We start from the raw sequence: 25206 nt of genomic DNA, 5'->3' as shown, positions 1-25206 counted from the left end.
CTAATAGACTTTCAAGGAAGCTATTACCATGGGTCCCTTTCTCAGCCATGATGAAATTCTGATGGTCTCAATCTCATAAGAGATTGGATAGATGACCACAGTGGCATAGTTAGGTTCAAAAGACCTTTCTGTTCATTCTGACCCATACCCTAGCTCTGGCTCTTCCAGTTTTCCAGTTTTCTGCTAATGCTTCCAGTATATTCCTTTTACCTGGACCAGCAAGTAAAAGGGACAGGCTCCTGAGGGAAAATGTCCAGAGGATCAGAATAAATAATATAGAAAGTTTGGAATCCAAATGTCTTGCACAAACTATGTCTGGTTTACATTCTCTTCTGATGGATGCAAGCAGGTCCTATACTCTAATGGGTCGCACCGTGGGTACAGGTGTGTCTGAGGCACTCCCTCTCCCAGTGGGCAGGAACTGGACTAGCATAGTGATGTTAGCAGACTTGTGGTTGCTTGTTCCTCTGGGGGTGAGTTGACCTGCCTGTATTCCCCAGGCCAGGAGATCCCAGAGTGGTCAATCGGGAGTCGAGCCGAAGACAGGGACCCAAGTTCCAAATTGGAGATTCTTATGAGCATCCATTTATTGATTGTGAAACAGAAAAGTCCTCTGTTAACAGTGCTATCCCTGAAAGTTACTAGTTTATATGTCTTGAAAACCTAAAAAAAAATCAGGTATTGAATCTGTTCCACATTCATTGCTATTATTCACAATTGTACTAATTTTTCAGAGAACCATCACATATGTGGTAAATGTGAGAAAGTCTTGCACCAAGGCACAAATTATTGTATTCATGGTCCTGAGAATATTCAAGAAAAGACTAATACATGTAATGAGCCTGCCAAAGGGATTCACGAATTCACCTTATGATATAAGTGATACTGATGAAAATTACAAGTACAGATTTCATAACTACATAGGGGCCTCTGATGAAACCTTAAACCTCAACAGACACAAAATTGAGAATGCTGGGGAAGAAACTTGCAAATATAAAGGCTGTGGAAACTTTTTGTATTTGTGTTCCATCAATAGCCAAAATCAAAAAACATACACAGGAAAGGAAGACTACAAAACTACAGAATATGATACATCTCCTGAGTCTAATACAGACATTAAACTGAAAGAAACTGATTGCAGAAAGCATCCACATCAATGTATACAATGTGCAAAATTTTTCAAGACTTACTCAAGCCTTATTATGCATCAGAGATCCCATACTAGAGAGAAACCATGTAAATGTACAAAATGTAATAAATCATTCCTGCAGTTTTCACAACTTAATGTACATTACAAAATCCATTGTAGAGAAAATCCCTACAAATGTATAGTATGTGGTAAGTGTTTTAATTGTTTATCAAAGTTTCAAAGACATTTCAGGATCCACACAAGACAGAAACATTACAAAATCCGTTGTAGAGAAAATCCCTACAAATGTAAAGAATATGGTAAGTGCTTTTATTATTTGTCAAATTTGAGGAGACATTTCAGCATCCACAAAGGAGAGAAACCTTACAAATTTAGCGAGTTAATTACATAAAATTTACCACTGTGATTTTAACAATAATATGTTAACAGCCTCAATTTCTTCAGTAATTCCAGGCTAGCATTTTACCTGTGTCTGTTGTGCTTGTTAGCTTTTTTCCTGTTAGCTATTTTTCACTCACTGTTTATCTTTGATTGAATAATAGAAGCAAGATTAGATATTGTAATAATTTGCCTGCTGTTGGGTTGTTTATAGGATGGAATGTTCTGCCTCCAAATACACATTGATATGTCCTCACATGGATTGTTTTATTAATTTTGTTTAGGTATTTAAATAATAAATATTGATATTTAATTTTTTAATAGGTATATTCATTCACCGTTACCCCTTCCTCAATTTGTCCCCTACCTGATGAGTCATGTCGTCTTCCGGGTTTCCCTTCAATCATCATCTGGAACGAAACCATTCTGAGCAACATCATTAAAAACATCTCTGATAAAGCACGGTCACTAATATGTGTCATAAAGCAACTCCACATATGAGTGAGTACATATGTTTGTCTTTTTGTGATTATGTTACCTCGCTCAAATGGTTTCTTTGAGTTCCATCCATTTTCCTGCAAATTCCAAGTTTCCATTGTTTTTCTCTACTGAGTTGTACTCCATTGGGTAAAAGTACCACATTTTCTCTATCCATTATTCAGTTGAGGGGCATCTAGGTTGTTTCCAGGTTCTGGCTATTACAGATAATGCTACTATGAACATCATCGAACCGATGGCCTTGTTGTATGAATGTGCTTCTTTTGGAGTGGAATTGCTGGGTCTTGTGGTAGACTGATTCACATTTTCTTGAGGAGTCGCCATACTGATTTCCAAAGTGGCTGTACAAGTTGGCACTCCCACCAGCAGTGGAGAAGTGTTCCCCTTTCTCCACATCCTCTCCAGCATAAACTGTCATTGGTGTTTTTGATTTAGCCATTCTGATGGGAGTAAGATAGTATCTCAGAGTTGGTTTAATTTGAATTTCCCTGATGGCTAAGGAAATTGACCACTTTCTTATGTGTCTTTCAGCCATTTTAGATTCCTCTATTGATAATTGTCTATTTAGTTCTGTACCCCACTTTTTAATGGGATTGTTTGGTGTTTTGGAGACTAGCTTCTTGAGTTCTTTGTATATTTTGGAGATGAGCCCTCTGTCAGTTGTGGGGTTGGTGAATATCTTTTCCCAGTCTGTGGGCTGCTGTTTTGTCTTGCTGACTATGTCCTTTGCCTTACAGAAGATTCTCAGTTTCAGGAGGTCCCATTTATTAATTGTTGACCTCAATGTCTGTGCTACTGGTGTTATGGTCAGGAAGCAGTCTCCTATACCAATTAATTCAAGGGTATTTCCAACTTTTTCATCTAATAGGTTCAGGGTGGCTGAGTTTATGTTGAGGTCTTTGATCCATTTTGACTTAAATTTTGTGCAGGGCGAAAGGCTTGGGTCTACACATTTGCATCCAGTTATGCCAGCACCATTTGTTGAAGATGTTCTCTTTGTTCCAGTGTAAATATTTGGATTGTTTGTCAAAAATCAGGTGTTCGTAGGTGTGTGGGTTAATATCAGGGTTTTCAACTCTATTCCATTGGTCTACCTGTCTATTTTTGTGCCAATACCCAGCTATTTTCAGGACTATAGCTCTGTAATAGAGCTTGAAGTCAGGGATGGTGATGCCTCCAGAAGTTCCTCTATTGTACAGGGTTGTTTTGGCTACCCTAAGTCTTTTGTTTCTCCATATAAAGTTGAGAATTGTTTTTTTCAAGGTCAGTGAAGAATTGTGTTGGGATTTTGATGGGGATTGCATTGAATCTGTAAATTGCTTTTGGCAAGATTGCCATTTTTACTATGTTGATCCTGCTTATCCAAGAGCATGGGAGATCTTTCCACTTTCGGGTATCTTTTTTAATTTCTTTCTTTAAAGACTCAAAATTCTTAAGGCACAAGTCTTTCACTTTTTAGTTGGTGTTACCCCAAGGTATTTTATGTTGATTGCAGCAACTGTAAAGGGTGATGTGCCTTTGATATCTTTCTCCACCAATGTGTCATTTGTATATAGTAGATCTACAGATTTTTTTGAGTTAATCTTGCAATCTGCCACTTGGCTGAAGGTGTTTAACAGCTGTAGGAGTGCCCTGGTTGAGTTTTTGGGGTCACTTATGTAGACTATCATATCACCTGCAAATAGTGAGAGTTTGACCTCTTCATTTCCTATTTGTATTCCCTTGATATCCTTTTGTTGTCTTGGTTCTAGCTAGAACCTCAACGACAGTATTGAAGAGGTATGGAGAGAGTGGACAGCCTTGTCTTGTTCCTGATTTTAGAGGAAATGCATTGAGTTTCTGTCCATTTAATTTGATGTTGGCTGTCGGCTTGCTGTATATTGCTTTTATTATGTTGAGCTATATTTCGGCTATCCCTGATTTCTCCAAGACCTTAATCATGAAGGGGTGTTGGATTTTGTCAAAGGCTTTTTCTGCATGTAGTGAGATGATCATTTGTTTTTTTTCCTCAGTCTGTTTATATGGTGGATTACATTCATGGATTTTTATATGTTGAACGATCCTTGCATCCCTGGGATGAAGCCTTCTTAATGGTAATGGATGATTTCTCTGATGTGTTCTTGGATCTGATTTGCCTGTATTTAGAAATTTTGCATCAATGTTCATGATGAATATTGGTCTGTAGTTCTCTTTATTAATATATTTTTGTGTGGCTTAGTTATCAAGGATATTCAAGCCTCATAAAAAGAGTTTTGTAATGACCCTTCTGCTTCTATTGGATGGAATACTTTGAGGAGGAACGGTATTAGCTGTACCTTGAATTTCTGGTAGAACCGCAGCCCGGCGGCCCTGGAAGCTCCCAGGTCAGAGGAGCTGCAGGGTTGGGACCCCGGAGGGAGGGAGCAGGCAGTGTTCCTGAGCTGCTCACAAGGACACCGGCTGCCCGTGGGGTGGAGGAGGCTGCGGCTCAGCTCATTCCTTGGGGCCAGGTGCGCTCATTTCCATCCCCACAAGCTGGTTGCTGCCTTGGGTGACAGGTACACCACATAAAATGTCGTCTGTCACAGTCTCTCTGGTTCCTGGTTTGCTCTCTGACCGATTTCTGTCTGGGGTCTCCGTCTCTCCCGTCCCCATCCGAGACAGCCTTTGCTCTTTTGCTCACCCTCCTCCCCAGGGACCTCTCCCCCTAGACCTGTTGCTCATGGCGAGTTCTCTTAGCGGCCAGGGGCGCAGCCAGAGCTGCCCAGTTTCCACCGCTTTATCCTCAGACACAGCTCTCAGTATTCTGTTGTTGATATCTTTCCATTGATGGTGGGTTTGAGATACCATGAAGTGGTCATTACTGTTGTTTTGCTTTATTTTTGTCTTCACTTACCTTAAAGTTGCCAGATCATAAGGCTGTCATAAAATAATTCTTATAATTATTTAGTAGAGCATTTGCTTTGTCAGTTTTTTGCAAACAGGCTATCTTTGTTATGGTGGTAATTCTAGAGCTCCTGCAAATTAACTCATCCATGCTTCCCGGAACCCCTGTTTTAACACTTGGCTCTTAGAAACAGTGTCTGTTGCTCCAAAGACTGTGCATCCTGACAGCTTCGTAGATAAAATCACTTGAGGAACGAGTACAGATATGATTAAACCAAATCTATCTTATGCAGTGCCACAAATAAGTTTGTAAACATTAAACATTTTACCTCCCATTAATGTTTCAGTGAGACCTTTGTAATCTAAAATGTAAACACAGCATTCGTGAAATGTTTCTTCATATACTATGTTCTTACCTTACATTTTAGATCCAGGCAAGCATGCTGTTAGAATATATCATGACACACAATTTTAAAGTTAGCAAACTCACTTTAGGTGAAAGCAAAATAATGAAGCATCTTTACAATATGAATAGTCACCTGTATCAGAACATGTCTCTTTTGTTACAGAAAAGTTCTCTGACCATGAACATCTGTCCAGAATGTTGGTTTTTTTTCAGAGAGTGTTGAATTCAGGGCTGTAACTAGATTTCTTGTAGGAGGACTGGGAATGCCTTAACCCTGCTCGCAGGTCTTTTTGCAGTGCTCTCCTGTTGGAGAGCTGCAGCAGTGTGGACTCTTGGGGTCAGAGTAGTTGTCTTGCAGTCTCCATGGCTCCTGCACAGAGCTCCTGGGAAAACTACTCGGCAGTGTCTGAATGAGTCTCACATGTCACAGCGAAAGTGAAACCCTCAATGTAAGAGACATTGTTCTTGCTATTTTCTCTCCATGTTTATCCTATTGGCAAGTGTGAAGCACATTTCATTTATGTCCCTGGGAAGTTCCTGGTGATGTTTGAAGAGTCTGTTTCTCCTGTGCAGAACTCACAGTGCTCAGTCAGTCTTTCTCTTCTGTGAATCCGAGCAATGAGCCCGGGATGGTGAAGAAAGGTGACGGTGACAAAGCATCCAAGTATTTTCTGCTGATTTAGGAAGTGGTGAAGTGATGGGGTTAGGGCTCAGGTATAAGAACAGTACATTAAATCTTATTTGAAACATGCTATTTTATCCTAGATGGTTCTAGAGAACTCCCTTGAGAGTAATCTCAAGATTCCCCTATTGTAGGAGTTTGAAGACTTGTATGTAATATTAATACTCAGAGGCAAATACAATTGACTCTGCCTCAGAGTGATGCTGCCCTTCTTCTTTTCACACCTCTGGTTGTGGTTTCCTCCCAATATTCAGTGGTTTCATTACTCTAATTTTAATCATAAAACCATTTAAGCCTCTTGGTTTTACCTGCATACACAGATTAAATCGTCTCATCATTACTTCAGATTGTGTATCTTTTATAGTTATTTTCTTAAATAACATGAGCAGGATTTTGTAGAGATTTCCTTAGTATCTCTGCTGAATATGAACTCCTAAATCATCTTCCCTTTCATATCCTGTTGTGTGTGATCATCACTCCATGGTTAATGTCACTTAGACTTTGATATATAAATTGCCTCTGGGTTTGAACCTTCTCTCAAAATTTTAAAAGTCTTTGTGGTTTCTCACAGTTTTATTAATCTGAAAAATATTTTCTCCATAAAAACTTGGCCTGTAAGATCGTGGCAGAAATATCGTGGTGGAACATGCCTTTAATCCCAGTACTCAGGAGGCATAGGCAGGTGGATGTTATGAATTCCATGACAGTATGGTCTACTGAGCGAGTTCCAGGACACCCTCCAAAGCTATAGAAAAGCCCTGTCTTGAAAAACCAAAATAAATAAATAAAATAAAATAAACCAAAAATCTTGGTAAAAACATTAATCTTAACATAAACATCATTTTATAGATTCTCACATGTACTGAGTCCATGGCAGCCTAGTCATATGTGCCTAGGGTACATCTCTCAAGAATACTGACTCTGCCTTTTCCAAGACCAACAGTTGCTTAGAGTGTGTCAGGTAGTGGTGTGATGATCATTTTTACCTTGCTGGGTATTAAGCTTGGTTAATCTTGTGCAGGATTTTTGCAGTAGGTACAGCTTCTGTGGAGCTAGTCATGCAGTGACACTCAAGTGATAGATGTGGAGACCAGATGAGCTGTGCCTGTGCTGTAATTTCATCAGAACCCTGAATACTTTGCAACCATGAACACACGGCTCATATCACAGCAGCAGCAGTCCATGGGGCCACCTCAGGAAAGACACCATTCAGCGGGACAGTTGTAGCTGCCTCAGCAGACATCACAGCAACCCTGGGAACTTCCCAGGTGACAGAAGTTGTGGTGCTGAGAACAGGCAGGAACAGGACCAAGGATGTTATCCATTCTGTGCTGCTGCTCATCAATCACAACATGGAATCTTATATTTGCTATGGATTTGTTAATGCTAGTAAATTTTAGATCAAGAGAAGTCATCCTAATGTTTTCAGTTCATCTTATACTTTCCAGTACATTTTTAGAAGCATGATCTGCTAGAGAATTTGTATTATAGGTCTGCAAACATGATACTCTTTGCTACTGAGAAACTTCTAATGCTCCTGGAATTTAAATTTGTCCACAATTTCTAAGTTTCCTGTTTTATGACTGGCCTACTCAAGACTGGCCTTTCCCCAAGATATCTAGGTATTCCCGGAGAGATTTTTAATTATTACTCAATAAGGTACCACTGCTGATATTATGGAGTCAGGAAGTATAGTTTTGTTTTATGGGTATGATCCTAACCTATCATATTTACTGGGCAATTTTTTTCTCCAGTTTATTTTCCATCTGAGACTTACTATAAAATCTCTTGAAGTTTGTCTATGACATCTTTTTCTACTGTTATTTTCATATCATGGAGCTTAGAACATGTATACATTTTTCAACAATAGAAAAAATATACAAGGCACAGGCAAGCTGACCAAATCAGTGATGGTGAATGTAGGGGAAAGGCAACAGTCCATATGAGGGAATCTGCTCCTGATATTTTATTACATATAAAATTTTTTAAACTGCCTTTGACACTCCTATACTTGTCCGGATCTCAACTTAGTTCTAAAAAACATGGTTTTCAATGGGCAACAGGTATTCCAGAGATTCATAACTGGTTAAATCCTTAGAACAATGCACTGTTTATGGGGGAATATTACTAGGAGAATTCCATATTCCCCTATCTAATTTACAAAGACATTAGAGAAGAGGAGGCAAACAATTTTAAGAGCTGAAGGATGCAGAAGTGACATATGAAAAACTCTCTTGCCATATGACATGGAGTTAGGATTATGGATATATTAAGGACTGGCGACCTGGACCAAAGCCATAAATAAAATTGGAGGAACACAGGGAAGAAGATATGTCTCGCCAGGGACAGAGGATGATGAAGGGGTAATGGTAAATGAATACACCTATGAAAAACATTAAATATCAATATTTATTATTTATAAAACATAAAGAAAAAATAAAACAAACCATGTGGGGACATATCAGTGCCTATTTAGGGGCAGATCATTCCATCCTATAAATAACCAAGCATAAGGAAAATATTTACAATAAATATTCTTGCTTCTATTATTCACTCAAAGATCAACAGTAACTGAAAAAGAGATAACAGAAAAATTAGCTAAACTGAATGACACACAGGTAAAATGGAAGCTTGGAATTACTGAAGAAATTGAGGCTGATGATCAGAAAACCTTTCATTTACAGGCAATAGAACACATTATTGTTAAAATCACAGTGATAAATTTTATATAATTAACTCAAATCCACAATGAAACTCCAGAAGATTTACTTCACGTACGCAAGAAAAGCAAATCTGGCAAATTTACATGAGGAGATAACAAAAGCATGGTATCTCAGTTCCTAATATCATTGAAAATAAGCTTTCCTTTATCTTAGGATCCCCTGTGAAAGGGTATTTTAATCCCAAGAGGTCATGGACCACAGGTTGAGAACTGCTGTGGTATAATCAAGTTCCTATTTTCAACAAATTTGGAAAAACAGTTAGTGAGTTCAGCAGCTGGTTATGAAATATAATTCCTGGGAAACTGCAACATGGATATTCATCTACTCACCCCATCTGCAAACTGTAAACAGAATGAAGTTCAACTGTTTGAACCAAAGAGGTTTACTGGAATTGACATCAGATGCATGGGGAGCAGTTGCTTACCACAGCATACTTGACCCAAACAGAGCTGCTGTCATGAAAGTCAAAACCAGCATGTGATACAGCTTTTGGATAATGCACACCTGGAGGATAGTGCACACCTGTAGGCATAGCTATACGTGAAAGAGAATCCTATCTTCATGCTTAAAATCTTCTATAGTGCATGACTTCTCTGTTTCTTCATGTGAGTTAAGCACACTGAATCCTGTTGGGTTGGGAGATTTCTTGAAGCTCTTTTGAGTGCTGTATTTCCTGCTCCCATCAGCTTTCCTTCAAAATGGAACACTACTGTCTCCAGGACACTTACACAACAGCACATAATTAGGTTTCAGCATTACTCCTTCATTATGAAGTATTTGAGGTTGAACAAATAAAATCTTAACAAAAATTGTCACCCTAAGATTTGAAAATAACTTAAAGTCTTTCAAACATTTTTCATGTTCATAATAGTTCTCTAGTGTGGAGTCCCAAGAGCCTAAGAATACGACTTGGTTCAAGGACATACCAAATTCTTCCCATGGAAAATTTACTCCCAAAAATGAGTTTTCAAGCATTCTTAGACCTGAAAGGCAGTTAAAGACTTTTGTTCATATATTTGAAAGTATTCACTCCTATATGAATATTTGGATGTTTTATCAAAATGATTTTCAGACAAAACGTTTCTACTTTTGACTACTATGGTGGTTTTAATATGTATAGTCCCCAAGGGCTCATGCTTGAATGCTTCACCCATAGGGACTGGCACTATTAGGAGGAATGCCATTGTTTAAGTAGGTGTGGCATTGTAAGAAGTGTTTCACCATCAAGGCAGTTCTCCTATGTGCTCAAGCCACAACTAGCACACAGTTCACTTCCTGCTTCCCGAGGATCAAAATGTAGACCATGACTTAGCTGGTTCTCTAGCACAGTGTCTGCTGCATGTCACTCTTTCTCACCATGATGATAATGGACTAAATTTCAGATTTAATTTCTTTTGAAAGGAAATTAAATGTTTTCCTTTAAAAGCATTGCACTGGTCAAGGTGTCTCTTCAGAGCAGTAAAACAAAAACTAAGTTAAAGATACTTGTAAGGTTCATCTCTGAAAGTACTCTATGATGTATTCTAAGATGCCTAGGGAGTCAGATGCTAGAGTGAAAACCTGCTAGTTCAGACAGGTCAAAAAGCAACCAAATTACCTTCCTTTTGGGCCAGAGACACAGAAGAGTGTGTCTCATCAACAATTTCAAACCAGAATACCTCAAACACTCAAGTCCTACTCCTTCCTGTGTGTCTATAAGTATTCAAACTCCTTAGTAGTCACTATGGCTACTTCATGCCAATAGTCCTGGGTTCCACACTCTTAACCATGGTAGATATTCTTAAAATTCGGGTTTCAGAATGCTGAAGCAATCCAGAACATATTTTAAGATTTTGAAAAAACAGTAAAGCATTTCGCAAGCTTGCTGCATTTCTAAATTTTATCTAATATATGTATTCTCTCTGAGTTCCAAGATGGACTTTTCTAGCAAATAATTTGTTAAATTCACAACATTTGTAATGTTACTCTCCTGTGTTGATTCTCTGATGAGTTCTAAGGTTGTCTTTCATGGAAAAGGATTTGTTACATTCATTACATTTGTGAGGTGTCTGTCCTGTGTGGATTCTCTGGTGGATTCTTAGACTTGTGGTTTGTGGTTACAGATCTATCACATTCACTACATTTGTAAGGTTTCTCTCCTGTGTGGATTCCCTGATGAGTTCTAAGATAGTCTTTCCTGGAAAATGATTTATCACATTCACTACATTTGTAAGGTTTCTCTCCTGTGTGGATTCTCTGATGATTTCTAAGATAGTCTTTCCTGGAAAATGATTTATCACATTCAGTACATTTGTAAGGTTTCTCTCCTGTGTGGATTCTCTGATGAGTTATAAGCCTGCTTTTTGTGGCGAAGGATTTTTCACATTGACTACATTTGTACGGTTTCTCGACTGTGTGGATTCTCTGATGATTTCTAAGATTGTCTTTCCTGGAAAACGATTTGTCACATTGAATACATTTGTAAGGTTTCTCCCCTGTGTGGATTCTCTGATGAGTTCTAAGCCTTCGTTTTGTGGTGAAGGATTTTTCACATTCACTACATTTGTAAGGTTTCTCTCCAGTGTGTATTCTCTGATGATTTCTAAGAGAGTATTTGCTGGAAAATAATTTCTCACATTGATTACATTTGTAAGGTTTCTCTCCTGTGTGGATTCTCTGATGGGCTCTAAGCGTGCCTTTTGTGGATAAGGATTTGTCACATTCAGTACATTTGTAAGGTTTCTCTCCTGTGTGGATTCTCTGATGAGTTCTAAGCCTACGTTTTATGGAAAAGGATTTTTCACATTGACTACATTTGTAAGGTTTCTCTCCTGTGTGGATTCTCTGATGGACTCTAAGCGTGCCTTTTGTGGATAAGGATTTGTCACATTCAGTACATTTGTAAGGTTTCTCTCCACTCTGGATTCTCTGATGAGTTCCAAAAATGCCTTTTGTGATTAAGGATTTGTTACATTCACTATATTTGTTAGGTTTCTCTCTTGTGTGGATTTTCTGATGAACTGTAAGATTCCATTTAACATTAAAAGACTTGTCACATTCATTACATTTGTAAGGTTTCTCTCCTGTGTGGATCCTCAAACGTCTTTGAAACTTTGATAAACAATTAAAGGACTTACCACATACTATACTATTGTAGGCATTTTCTCTACAATGGATTTTGTAATGTACATTAAGTTGTGAAAACTGCAGGAATGATTTATTACATTGTGTACACTTATATGGTTTCTCTCTAGTATGGGATCTCTGATGCATAATAAGGCTTGAGTGAGTCTTGAAAAATTTTGCACATTGCATACATTGATGTGGATGCTTTCTGCAATCAGTTTCTTTCCGTTTAATCTCTGTAATAGTCTCAAGAGATGTATCATATTCTGTAGTTTTGTAGTCTTCCTTTCCTGTGTGCATTCTTTGATTTTCACTAATGATGGAACTCAAAGACAAAAAGTTTCCACTTTCGTTATATTTGCAAGGTTCTTCCCCAGTATTCCCACTTTTGTGTGTGTTGAGGTTTAAGGTTTCATCAGGGGCACCTCTGTAGCTATGAAATCTGCACTTGTTGTTATTTTCAAGAGTATCACATATATCATAAGGTGAATATTGGGAGGATTCATGAATCCCTTTGGCAGGCTCATTACAGGTATTAGTCTTCTCTTGAATATTTTCATGACCATGGATACAATCATTTGTGCCTTGGTGCAAGACTTTCTCACGTTTACCATATAATCGATGATTCTCTGAAAAATTAGTACAATTGTGAATAATAGCAAAGAATGTGGAACAGATTCAATAACTGACGATTTGTTAGGTTTCCTAAGACAAATGAACTAGTAACTTTCAGGGATAGTAATGTTAACAGAGGATTTTCTGTTTCACAACCAATACATGGATGTTCATAACAAAGAAAAAGTCCAAGTAACATATAAAGGCAAAGCTATCAGAATTACACCTGTCTTCTCCAAGGAAACTCTGAAAGTCAGAAAATCTTGGATAGATATTTTACAAACAAAAGAGGAAATATGGATGCCAGCTTAGACAACTATGCCCAGCAAACCTTTCAATCAACATAGATGGAGAAAACAAGATATTCCACGACAAAACCAGATTTAAATAATATATATCCAGTAATCCAGTCCTACAGAAAATACTGGGAAAAAATTCAAACATGAGAAAATTAACTACACTCACAAAAACATAGGCAATAGATAGCCCCACATTAACTAAAGGCATGAGGAAAACCGGGATAAATACACACAATAACATCACCAAGAACAAATCCAAAACAATCAAACACTCAATGTTCCTTAATTTCCCTCATATATTCACTGAACTGAACTCTGGACCCAAGTTGCAGAGAGGGAAGAATGAAGATCACACTTCAAGTTCCAAAGTGGACATACTAAAATCATGCTATACCAGTATTAAATATAGCCATCATATCTCAAAAATAAATTACTAAACAAAACCACGTTCTCATGACCAACAGCCCTTCCTTTAAAACCTTTTGCAATTTTTATAAAAGAAATAGGGGAAGAGTTATATCCAGTAACAAATCCTTCTATTTATAATAAGTACTGCAATATATTTTCATGGTCTAAAATTATATATTTTTGAACTCTGAAATGTTCTTTGTATATTAGATAGGAGGGCTACAGTGAATAAAGCATTATTTACCCTTCTAGAGAACACAAAAAATGTAAAGGAAGCAACATCAAAAAATTATGTAGGTTCAAACATTTCCCTCATTTCAGGCATTTTCTAGTTTCACATTTTACTGATACACAAAGTAGGAAAATAAAAAAAAAGAATGAATATGGAATTCCATGAGAAGAGACCTCTTACCCACAAAAAGTAGATGGCCGTAATTCTCCAGCATCACATCCATGTACAAAGCCCTCTGAGCACAGTCTAGACATTCCCATTCCTCCTGGGAGAGGTCCACAGACACATCCCTGAATGATAACAGCCCCTGCAATGGAAAATTACCTAATTACCATGCATTGTGTCACAAAATGTTTTATGGAATAAAAGATATAAATGAATTAGAGAAATGTTTGTGACATAGATGAGGCATGACAATTTTGAAAGGACACAAGTATTTTGAAAGAGTCTTTGCACTGCTACTCTTTCAAAGACAATTCATAGGAAGACACAGTACATTGCTTACATCCATTGGGTCTTTCTCCTCCACGAGTATTCTAATATTTTCTAAGAGGTGACTAGCATAAAATAGTTGCCATAATCACTAAATTTGAAAAACTTGTCTCTAGTTTACAGTCTGCAATGTCTTAAAGTCCTTGAAAATATAGTTTGATTCCCAGTTCAATCTTGGCACTAAAAAACAGGATTTAATCTCAGATGCTTGAGATTCAATGATACACTTTGTAGGCAAGAGTCCTACAGAGTACACATACTTTCTGGCAAACATAAGGGAACACATAAAATAAAACAAAATTTTAATGGATATGGAATGAAAGTCCATGGATGAATTAAATTCAGTTTTTTTCTTGAGAGTAGGGAGTATAAAATCATTACATATATCCAATGCTCTAAACAACACATCAAATCAAATACTTTGTGAAGTTATAAAATGAAGAATAATTATATCCATGAAGTATATTATTGCTCATGAGATTGACTAAAAGGCACATTTAAAACTCTTAATTTGAAAAATATTTGTCACTTCAGTATCTGAGCTAATTCATCTGACAGAATTTTAGCATAGCTAGGTATCATTTATGATTAGTCCTTTACTTTTTTGAAAAACTAGAATACACAGTGTCATAGAATGTCACGATTTTGCACCAGACTGAAGACATAGCTGAGATGTAAAAGTCACTTTTTGTTCCTCCAGAGACACCAACTTTAATTCTCTGTGAACACATGGCAATAACTACAATGTTTGATTTCACTGCCAATTGTCTGGTGCTGACCGCAGGAATTCAGAAGCATAATGATTCATGCAGTGTACATAACAATATCCAGATAAACCCTCATATACATATATGAAATTTTATTGAAAAAAAGAAAAGTCATCGCCTTGTAGTATGAAACCAAAAGAAAATGTAATGGGTCAAGTCTGAGATACATAGTTGAAAGATTTAAAGCATAACCTTAAATATAAGAAAAGAAAAAAATGAGCAGGGCGTTGGTGGCACACGCCTTTAATCCCAGCACTCGGGAGGCATAGGCAGGTGGATCTCTGTGAGTTCGAGACCAGCCTGGTCTACAAGAGCTAGTTCCAGGACAGCCTCCAAAGCCACAGAGAAACCCTGTCTCGAAAATCAAAAAAAAAAAAAAAAATAGAATGAAAAAAAAATGAGCCAGGAAGTGGTGGTGGAAAACTTTAATCTGAGCACTCAGGAGGCACAGGCAGGCAGTACTCTGAGTTTGAGACCATCCTGGATAAATGAGCGAGTTGCTGGCAGCCTACAAAGCCATAGAGAAATCATGTCTCAAAAAAACAGATAAATAAGGCAAAAATAAACACTTTGAATAACATTGACAGTGGAACACAATTAAAGTTTAAATGTTTTCAATAATAAAAACAATTTTCAGAGAAACGTGAACATGACACTGACCTGGGGAGCACTTGCCACAGAAGCATCCATTGTTCTTGTTGCTCTTCTCTAAGTTTCTCAGAGAAAAATACTGCAATTCTTGTTGATATTTAACATCCTATTGTCAATAATAGAAACCTGAAAAAAAAAATCTCTATTATGGTCAATGCCACAACATATAAAAAAAAAAAAAAAAAACACTCCCCAAAGTCAAAAGCACACCAGAAATCTACTGAACATTTCTACCGCCAGGAGAAAATGGGAGGATGCATATAGAGTGACGGAAGAGAGCTCTAGAATTACCACCATGGCATAGATAGCCTGTTTGCAAACAACAGACAAAGCAAATGCTCTACTAAATTATTATAAGAATTATTTTATGACAACCTGATGTTCGGCCAAACATAAAGTAAGTGAAGACTAAAACAAAGCAACACACAGTAATGCCCGCTTCATGGCATCTGAAACCCACCATCAATGGAAAGACACCAACAACACAACACTGAGAGCTGTGTCTGAGGATAAAGCGGTGGAAACTGGGCAGCTCTGGCTGCGCCCCTGGCCGCTAAGAGAACTCGCCATGGGCAACAGGTCTAGGGGGAGAGGTCCCCGGGGAGGGCGAGCAAAAGAGCAAAGGGCGTCTCGGATGGGGACGGGAGAGACGGAGACCCCAGACAGAGAGCGGTCAGAGAGCAAACCAGGAGCCAGAGAGACCGGGACAGACGGACACTTTTAAGGGGTGCGCCCGGCGCCCGGGGCAGCACCCAGCTCGTGGGGTGGAAACGAGCGCACCTGGCCGCAGGGGACGAGCTGAGCCGCCGCCTCCTCCACCCCACGGGCAGCCGGCGGGAGCTGACGGGGTCCTTGTGAGCAGCTCGGGAGCACAGCCCGCTCCTCCCTCCCTCCCGGGTCCCAGCCCCGCAGCTCCTCTGACCTGGGAGCTTCCAGGGCCGCCGGGCTGCGGTTCCCGCCACTGCGCTGCTGACTGCTGACTTTCCCAGGCCGCCCCGCGAGCGCGGACACCGCGGATCCCGAGGGCTCAGGTCCCCGAGTCCCCAGCGGGGTTTTCCTCTCCCGGTTCCCGAACACGCGGCGCTGGCTCCACCAGGGAATGGAGCAATTTCAGGTTCCTACAGTCTGGTTCCTCTGAGAGGCTCCTCCTGGCCCCGCCCACTATGACTCGACTCAGCTTCCCTGAAACCCCCCAGAGGCTGGATCATTTTCGTAAAGACTTTCCTTGGGCACACTTGTTGCACTGACGTAGAAGCTGCCCAAGCGCTCACACACAGGAAATCAATCCAAAGAAATCAAACCAAACAAACCCCAAACCTAGTCGATCTCGGTCTGAATCATTTTTTAGGCAAAGCCTGACATTGTAAAGTTCTTGTTTTATAAATGCTGCTAATCTATCATAAGATGTTAAAGTTTATGTTCTCAGAAGTTAAATTTAGGGCGTTGGTGGCACACGCCTTTGATCCCACCACTTGGAGGCAGAGGCAGGTGGATCTTTGTGAGTTCAAGGTCAGCCTGGTCAACAGAGCAAATTCCAGGACAGGCTCCAAAGCCACAGAAAAACCCTGTCTCATTTAAGCAAGCAGCTAAAATGTGTACATGTAGCTACTATTTAAGGACTATAAGGTAACTCTATGCAGGTTTAAATTGAGCTGTGCTAAGTTTCAAATATTTTACTAAGTTAAAAACCAGTTACAGTCAGGCTGAAAATTAATTACAGAAATAAGACCTTACCTAGCCACCTGTGTGCTTAAGGCAAGTAACTAAAACAGACAGACAGACCTCTAATGCTTCAGAGACCTGCAGAATATGGCATTTAAATAATTATCTTTAAAGTTTATAATATCAGACAGACTGCCAGATCCTGACAGTGACCAAACATCTGGTTCAAATCCTAGGGAACCTAAGAGAAGAGGTGACAAAGTATGGAGTCAGAAGAATAAGGAGTTTAGTTATGAAAAACACTATAATAAATATTGTTCACGAGAATAATCACGAGAAAGCCAAGGTGGCACAAACAACCTGAGAGTACAGAACAGTCTCAGGGAATATCTTGACATTGATCCATCCCACCTGGGATTTCACCAAAGCCAAAAATACAAGAGCACCATGGGAGTAACTGAAGACAAGACAGCACAAGCTATAAGAGCAGCAGATGAAAACCATCCCAGGGAGCTCTGAGCATCTGAGTATCAACAAAAACACTTAAAACGGATGTTAGAACAGAAGGCTTCATCAATTAATCATATGGGGAAAGTAATTATACTCAAATAAAAGAAGGAAACTTTGAACAATTCAATGATGTGAGAAACCTAAGGAGTGGCCCAAAGAGCAATACACAAATATATAGACATAGAAAGCTAATTTCTAAATAGGACTACAAATGAACAGGGCAAAAGAACAAGAATGGACTAATAAGATTGCATGCAATAAAATTCTTCCCTGCACATAAGCGACAGTGGAAGGGCAACCTTAAATGCCCTTCCTCAATAATGAGATTGATGAATACCATAAATACCATCATAGAGCCTTTATCTAGTAGCTGATGGAAACAGAAGCAGAGATTCACAGCTAAGCACTGAACCTGAATCCTGGATTCCAGTTATAGAGAGGGACAAGTGATTAGCAAAGGGGTCAAGGGCATTGTGGGGAAAAGCACCCAAGCTGCTTACCTGAAAAAGTGAGGATCCATGGAGACAGAGAGCTGGAGAAGAAACACAAGAGCAAACCAGAACCCCAATGCCAACTGGAAGTTGTGAATTTAAAAAAAGATACTTATATATAAAAGGAATTGCAAACCAATAAAAACTCTTAGCTACATATCACAAACTGTAGATTTATTTCTTCAGTTTGACCACTTCAAATCCCATGCCATTTATTGTTTCTTTTTCTTAAGATTTCTGTATTTTAATTCATGTGCCAGGGTGTTTGCAGTTAGGTCTGCTCACCTTGTGCATGCAGGGGCCATAAAAGGGCAATAGATCCTTTGAAACCTGAGTACCAATGGCTGATACGTCACCATGCATGAATAAGGAATTGATGCTGGAAACTGCAAGATCAAAAAGTACTCTAAACTACTGAGCTATATCTCCAGTGCTTTATTCATTTGTCCATAATTATGAAGCTGAGGGCTAAAAAAGCATAAAATAAAGTCAGTGTGGCATTGTACAGAGAGAGATATTAGAAATTAACAAAATAGAAATGTAAATACAATATAATGAGTAAAGGCAACGGTTTGTTTCTGTGAATTGACAAAAATACAGATGAACCATTTTTCTTTTCTTTTTTAAGATTTATTCATTTTACATAGCAATCCCAGTTCCCTCTCCCTCCCCTTTTCTTCCCCCATCCTATCCCCATCCACACCTCAGAGGGTTTAAGGCCTTCCTTGGGGAGTCAACAAAGTCTGGTTTACAAACTTAAGGCAGGACCAATCCTCTCACCCCTTTATTAGGGCTGAGCAAGATATTCCACCATAGGAAAAGGGCTCCATACGTAAGTTTCTGCATTTCATCTTCATGATGAAGCATTTGAGTTTGAACCAATAAAGTTTTAGTGAAAACTGTCCAAAGTGTTTATGCTTTCTAACATTTGAAAATGACCTGAAATCTTTCACAAGTTTTCATGTTCATAATGACCCCTTAGTGTGAAATCTCAAGTTCCTAGACCTGAGAGGCTGGTAAAGACTTCTGTGTGTATAATACATTTTAAAGTTTTCACTCCCATATGAATGCATGGGCATGTTATCAGGATGACTTTGTGACCAAACGCTTCCCATGTTGACTTCTATAGTGGTTTGAATAGGTATAGACCCAAGGGCTCCTGTGTGAATGCTTGACCCATAGGAAGAGGCACTATTAGGAGGTATGGCCTAGTTTGACTAGGTATGGCCCTGTAGGAACAAGTGTGTCACCATCAAGGCAGGTCTCATATATTCTTAAGCCAAGCTCTCCCACAGTTCACTTTCTGCTGCTCAAGGATGAAATGTAGACAATGTCTCAGGTTCTTCTCTACTACAATATCTGCCTGCATGTCTCTGTTTGCCACCATGATGATAATGGACTAATTTTCAGATTTAATTTTCTTCTGAATGGAAATTAAATGTTTTCCTTTAAAAGCATTGCTATGGTCAAGGTTTCTATTCAGAGCAATAAAATGAAAACTAAAATAAATAAACTTGTAAGGTTTCTCTCTGAATGAATTCTCTAATGTATTCTAAGATGACTATGAGTCAGATGCTGGGGCAAAAACCTGTAAGTTCAGTGAGGTCAAGAAGAAATCAAATTACCTTCCTTTTTTGAAAGAGACCCTGCAAGAGAGTGTTTCTTCTACCATCTCAAACCAGAAAAGACCAAAGACTCAAGTCACACCCTACAACTTCCTTTGTGTCTTCACACTGCTTCGTACACTGTATGGCTAATTGCTGTCAACACTCCTGGGTTGAACCCACTTAAGCAAATTTGATATTCTTAAAACTCCAGTTTTACATTATGCTTAAATCTTCCAGAACATATTCTAAGACTTGGAAACAACAGTAAAGGATTTCTCAAGCATGCCACAGTTCTAAATTTTCTCAAATATTTGTATTCTCTGATGACTTCTAAGATAGTCTTTTGTAGTAAATGATGTTATATTCACAACATTTTTAAGGTTTCTGTCCTGTGTCAATTCTCTGATGAGTTCTAAGATTGTCTTACTTGTAAAAGGATTTGTCATTTTCACTACATTTTAAGGTTTCTCTCCTGTGTGGATTCTCTGATGAGCTGTAAGATTGTCCTTGTTGGAAAACGATTTGTCATATTCACTACATTTGTAAGGTTTCTCTCCTGTGTGGATTCTCTGATGGTTTCTAAGATTGCGTTTTGAGGTTAAGGATTTGTCACATTCACCACATTTGTAAGGTTTCTCTCCTGTGTGGATTCTCTGATGACTTCTAAGATGGTCTTTCTTGTAAAACGATTTGTCACATTCACTGCATTTGTAAGGTTTCTCTCCTGTGTGGATTCTCTGATGAATTCTAAGATTGTCCTTGTTGGAAAAGGATTTTTCACATTCACTACATTTGTAAGGTTTCTCTCCTGTGTGGATTCTCTGATGGTTCCTAAGATTGCGTTTTGTGGTTAAGGATCTGTCACATTCACTACATTTGTAAGGTTTCTCTCCTGTGTGGATTCTCTGATGAATTATAAGACTGTGTTTTGTGATTAAGGATATGTCACATTCATTACATTTGTAAGGTTTCTCCCCTGTGTGGATTCTCTGATGATTTCTAAGATTGTGTTTTGTAGTTAAGGATTTGCCACATTCACTACACTTGTAAGGTTTCTCTCCTGTGTGGATTCTCTGATGAATTATAAGATTGTGTTTTGTAGTTAAGGATTTGCCACATTTACTACATTTGTAAGGTTTCTCTCCTGTGTGGATCCTGAAATGTGTTTGAAACGTTGATAAATAATAAAAGCACTTACCACATTCTGTACATTTGTAGGGATTTTTTCTACAACAGATTCTGTAATGTACATTGAATTGTGAAAACTGCAGGAATGATTCATTACATTTTGTACACTTATAAGGTTTCTCTCTAGTATGGGATCTCTGATGCATAGTAAGGCTTGAGTGAGTCTTGAAATGTTTTCCACATTCCATGCATTGATGAGGATGCTTTCTGCAATCAGTGTCTTTCACTTTGGTTTCTGTATTAGACTCAAAAGATGTTTCATACTCTGTATTTTTGTAGTCTTGCTTTCCTGTGTGAGGTTTTTGATTTTGGCTAATTTTGGAACACATATATAAAAAGTTTCCACAGTCTTTATATTTGTAAGGTTCCTTCCCTGTGTTCCCAATTTTTGGTGTGTCGAGGTTTAAGGCTTCATTAGAGGCATCTCTATGGTTACCAAATCTGTAGTTCTTGTAATTTTCAGCAGCATTACTTGTGCCATAATGTGTGCATTGGCAGGATTCATGAATCTCTTTGGCAGACTCATTAAATGTATAATACTTCTCTTGAATATTTTCATGATCATGGATAAAATGCCTTGTGCCTTGGTGCATGGCCTTCTCACCGTTACCACATATTCGATGGTTCTCTGAAAAATTAGTACAAATTGGAGAATAGCAATTAAAGCAAGAATAACAGTTTCAATTCCACATGTTTTCTTAGGTTTTCTATGACATATAGACTAGTAACTTCCAGGGACAGCATTCCTAACAGAAGAAATTTCTGTTTGACAATCACGAAATGGATGGTCATAAGAATCTCCAATCTGATCTATATCAAACCACAGAGACAAATAATAGCCTACTCATTCTTGTATTCCATTTGTTTTGTTTAATTTATTTGACATACTGACTGGAGTTCCCTCCATTCTTCCTGTTCCCTAGTCCTGCCTCACATTCATGTCCCCAACAACTCTTCCTCTATTTGTGTTCTAAAAGAGGCAGGCGTCACATGGGTGTCAACAAAGCGTAGCATATGAGGTTGAGGTACATCTAAGCTCCTTCATTTGTATTAAAGATGTTTGAAGCAACCAATTCTGAGGAATAGTTTCCCAACAGGAAGCCAAAGCATTAGGGAAAGGTCTTGATCCCACTGCTACAAGTCACACAAATAGACCAAACTCAAAAAATGTTTTACAGGTCATTCTGGTGTATAGCCTTCTCATTCTTCTGTAAACACTGTCCCTTGCAGCTGGTCAGATACATAGGTATTTAGGAAGTAAAAAAGAAAGAGCTCTGTGTAAGATCATACGAAGAATGATTCCCTATGTGTTATGTCTTGAGACAGAGTCACATAACTTGGAATTCATAACTCAGATTTGCAGGAAACTAACCATGACCTCCTGATTCAGGCTCCAAAGTGGAAATATTAAAATCATGCTGTGCCAGTACTAAACAGAGCAATTATATTTCAAAAATAAAGAAACAAAACAACGTTCTCACGACCAACAACCCCTCCTCAAAAAACTTTTGCATTTTTTATAATAAGAAATAGGTGAAGAGTTAAATCCAGTAAAAATTTTAAAACATTCTAATTATGATAAGTACTACAATGTATTTCCATGCCCGGAGAAAACAATAGTCTTGGATTTTGAAATGTTCCTTGTATATTACATAGGAGGGCTAAAGAGATCACAGAGAACAAAGCATTCTTTACTCTTCTAGAGAACACAGAAAATGTAAATGAAGCAGCAATAAAAAGCTTTGTTAGTAACGAAAATTTCCCAAATTTCTAGGATTTTCTAGTTTCAGAGAGTTTATAGATAAACAAAGTAGGGAAATAAGAAGGATGAAACAGGAATCCTAAGAGAAGTGAACTCTTACCCACAAAAAGTAGATGGCCATAATTCTCCAGCATCACATCCATGTACAAAGCCCTCTGAGCACAGTCTAGACATTCCCATTCCTCCTGGGAGAGGTCCACAGACACATCCCTGAATGATAACAGACCCTGCGATGGAAAATTACCTAATTACCTAATTACCATGCACTGGTGCACAAAACGATTTCTTGCTTAAACAGACCTAATGAATTAGAGAGATGTTTGTGATATAAAAGAGGCATGGCACTTTTTAACAGACAAGACTTTTCTAGAAGTGCTGCATTGTTGATGTTTCAAAGACAATGTACAGGAAGACATAATACATGGCTCACATCCCTGGGACTCTCTCCTCCATGAATTTTCTAAGACCTAAGTAGCAGAGAAGAGATTTGCCACAATTATTGAATTTGAAAAATGTTTCTCTGGTTTGCAGTCTGTAGTGTCTTAAAGTCCTTGAAAGTGTAGATTAATTCCCAGCACGCTCATGTCTCAAGAAAACAGAAATTACTCCCAGATCCATGAGATGCAATGCCGCACCTTATAGGCAGCAGTCATACACAGTACACATAATTTCCGGAAAATATATAAAATAAAATTACAATTTAATTTAAAAAACAGATGCTTTCTAAGTAAGCTATTCAGAATCTATTGTACTTTCCATTTCTGTGAAAACAGGACGACATAATAATCTTGCAACCAGCAAACCTTTAGGGAATATACCATAAAAATTTGAGGTCTACATGCAGAAATGTACCTTATGAAACACATGCTGATATCAAACTGAATCTCATTGTCACATCCCAAATGTTAAATTTATAGTCAGTAAAAGTATGCTTTGATGTTGTACACCTGTCAACCTTGCATAAATATGGACACTAGATCAATGCTGTCTGAAGCTGGGTTCACATGACTCTTTTCCAAAATGCTCAGTTCAGATCCTGAGGCCTAGGTACAATCTGTACCCTGTCTAGAAAAAGAGGTAGGATATGTAATGCAGAATCCATGGATGAATTCAATTGAGATTTTTTTTTCAGAGTAAGGTGCATAAAATCATTGCATATATCTCCAATGCTCCAAACAACACATAGAACCAAATACTTTGTGAAGCTATTTCATGAGGAATATTTAAATCAAGAAGTAAATAGAAAAGCAGAATTAGACAACACTGATGTTATCTCAATTTTTCTACAAGTTGACACAATCAATACTGAAAATAACAATTGCATGAATTCCATTACTGAATAAGGATATATATATATAATGTGTGTGTGTGTGTGCGCGCGCACGTGTGTGTAAAAACAAGGTATATGTGAGAATGCATTCAGAAAAATTAGAAATGTTTTCTGTTACCAAAAGAAATGTATTCCATAGAATGAGAAATATTCTAACTTTTCATTAATTTTGAATATATTATTGTTCATGGGATTGACTCAAATGAATATTCAAACCTCTTAATTTCAACTTTATTTTTCTCTTCAGTATTTGAGCTAATTCATCTAACAGGATTTTAGGGTAGACACGTATCATTTATGATTACTCACTTATTATTCAAAAACTAGAATACACAGGGTTATATAATGTCACAGCTGTACACCATCTCCTCCAGAGAAACCTAATTTATCTCTCTCTAAACACATGGCAATGACTACAATGTCTGACTTAGGTGTCAAGGGTTTGGTGCTCACCTCAGGGATCCAGCAACATAATGCATCATACACTGTCAATAGAAATATGCAAACAAATACTCATATACTTAAGTAAAATATGATTGTAAAGAAAAAATAGGAACATGGACACAATGCTTCAAAATTTCTACCTGTGTAAAATAAACCTTCAGCGAGAGGAAAAACATAAGCTAGAGAGGGCCTTTTTTTCCTCCAAAAGAAAAGAGTAATGTAATTAAAAGGGACATTTGCTCATGCTTGACAATTGATGGCTTATGTGCAGCACCAAGTCAGTACTCTCTAGAAAATTCTTATTAATATATCCCACATAATGCCATATAAATGAGGAGATAAAGGTGCTAATGCCCCTTGTGAAGAAGGAAACAAAAGATAAAGAAAAAGTAAGAATTTTCTAAAGAGAGCTACCCATTGACTATGAACAGAATCTCTCCTGAGAGCCATACACTACAATTGTCAATAAACCCCGTATCCCTGTGTGACACGTTATTGCAAAAAGAGAAACCAGAATACTGCAAACTTTATCTCCTTACTGACACTTCCAACTTTCTGGAAAGGGAAGCCACATATTACTTCCATTATCTGTGTGCCCTAGGGTGCTAAAATATTTACCATTAGGGCTCTACACAGTGAGTCTCTTTTAATTCTACTTTTCAATAAGTTGCTCAGTGGTGTCAGTGAAAAGGTCCATGTATTGGCGTGTCCGTGTTCATAAGACTTTTTCTGGAAAAATATCCATTTCAAAAATGCAAGCATGTGGCACAGGAGACCATCCTTCATAACTATTATAAAAGAACACAAGACCATTCCATGTACAAAATGGCCATCGATATTTTCCTTGAATGTCATTACAATAGCTTGTGTTTTATACTACAACTGTAAAGTCCATGTAAATTCATAGATTGATATTAGAAAACCAAGAGAAAATACAATCG

The 25206-nt window shown here is 38.1% G+C and overlaps 2 protein-coding genes and 1 pseudogene across 2 annotated transcripts; 1 reads left to right on the top strand and 2 right to left on the bottom strand.

The window, feature by feature from the left end:
* The window catches only part of LOC113838140, a 65810-nt pseudogene that overhangs the window by 21018 nt on the left and 19586 nt on the right, over positions 1-25206 (top strand).
* On the bottom strand, positions 10586-15310 carry LOC118238029 (zinc finger protein 665-like). The gene is given in 4 exon segments (XM_035449145.1): positions 10586-10789; positions 10791-12436; positions 13542-13668; positions 15281-15310. Coding segments are annotated over 4 exon segments (2007 nt in total).
* Positions 20000-21322, bottom strand: LOC118238028 (zinc finger protein 501-like). The gene has a single exon (XM_035449144.1). The coding sequence runs from the start codon at positions 21320-21322 to the stop codon at positions 20000-20002; it is 1323 nt and encodes a 440-aa protein (XP_035305035.1).

Source organism: Cricetulus griseus, chromosome 9 (genome assembly GCF_003668045.3).
Source record: "Cricetulus griseus strain 17A/GY chromosome 9, alternate assembly CriGri-PICRH-1.0, whole genome shotgun sequence".
Taxonomy (NCBI): domain Eukaryota; kingdom Metazoa; phylum Chordata; class Mammalia; order Rodentia; family Cricetidae; genus Cricetulus; species Cricetulus griseus.
Note: the sequence above shows the minus strand (reverse complement) of the source record. Positions and strands in the feature narration are given on the sequence as shown.

What these genes read in the sequence shown, in the direction of transcription:
- LOC118238028 (XM_035449144.1), bottom strand. Translation starts at nt 21,322, where the DNA reads ATGCACCAAGGCACAAGGCATTTTATCCATGATCATGAAAATATTCAA.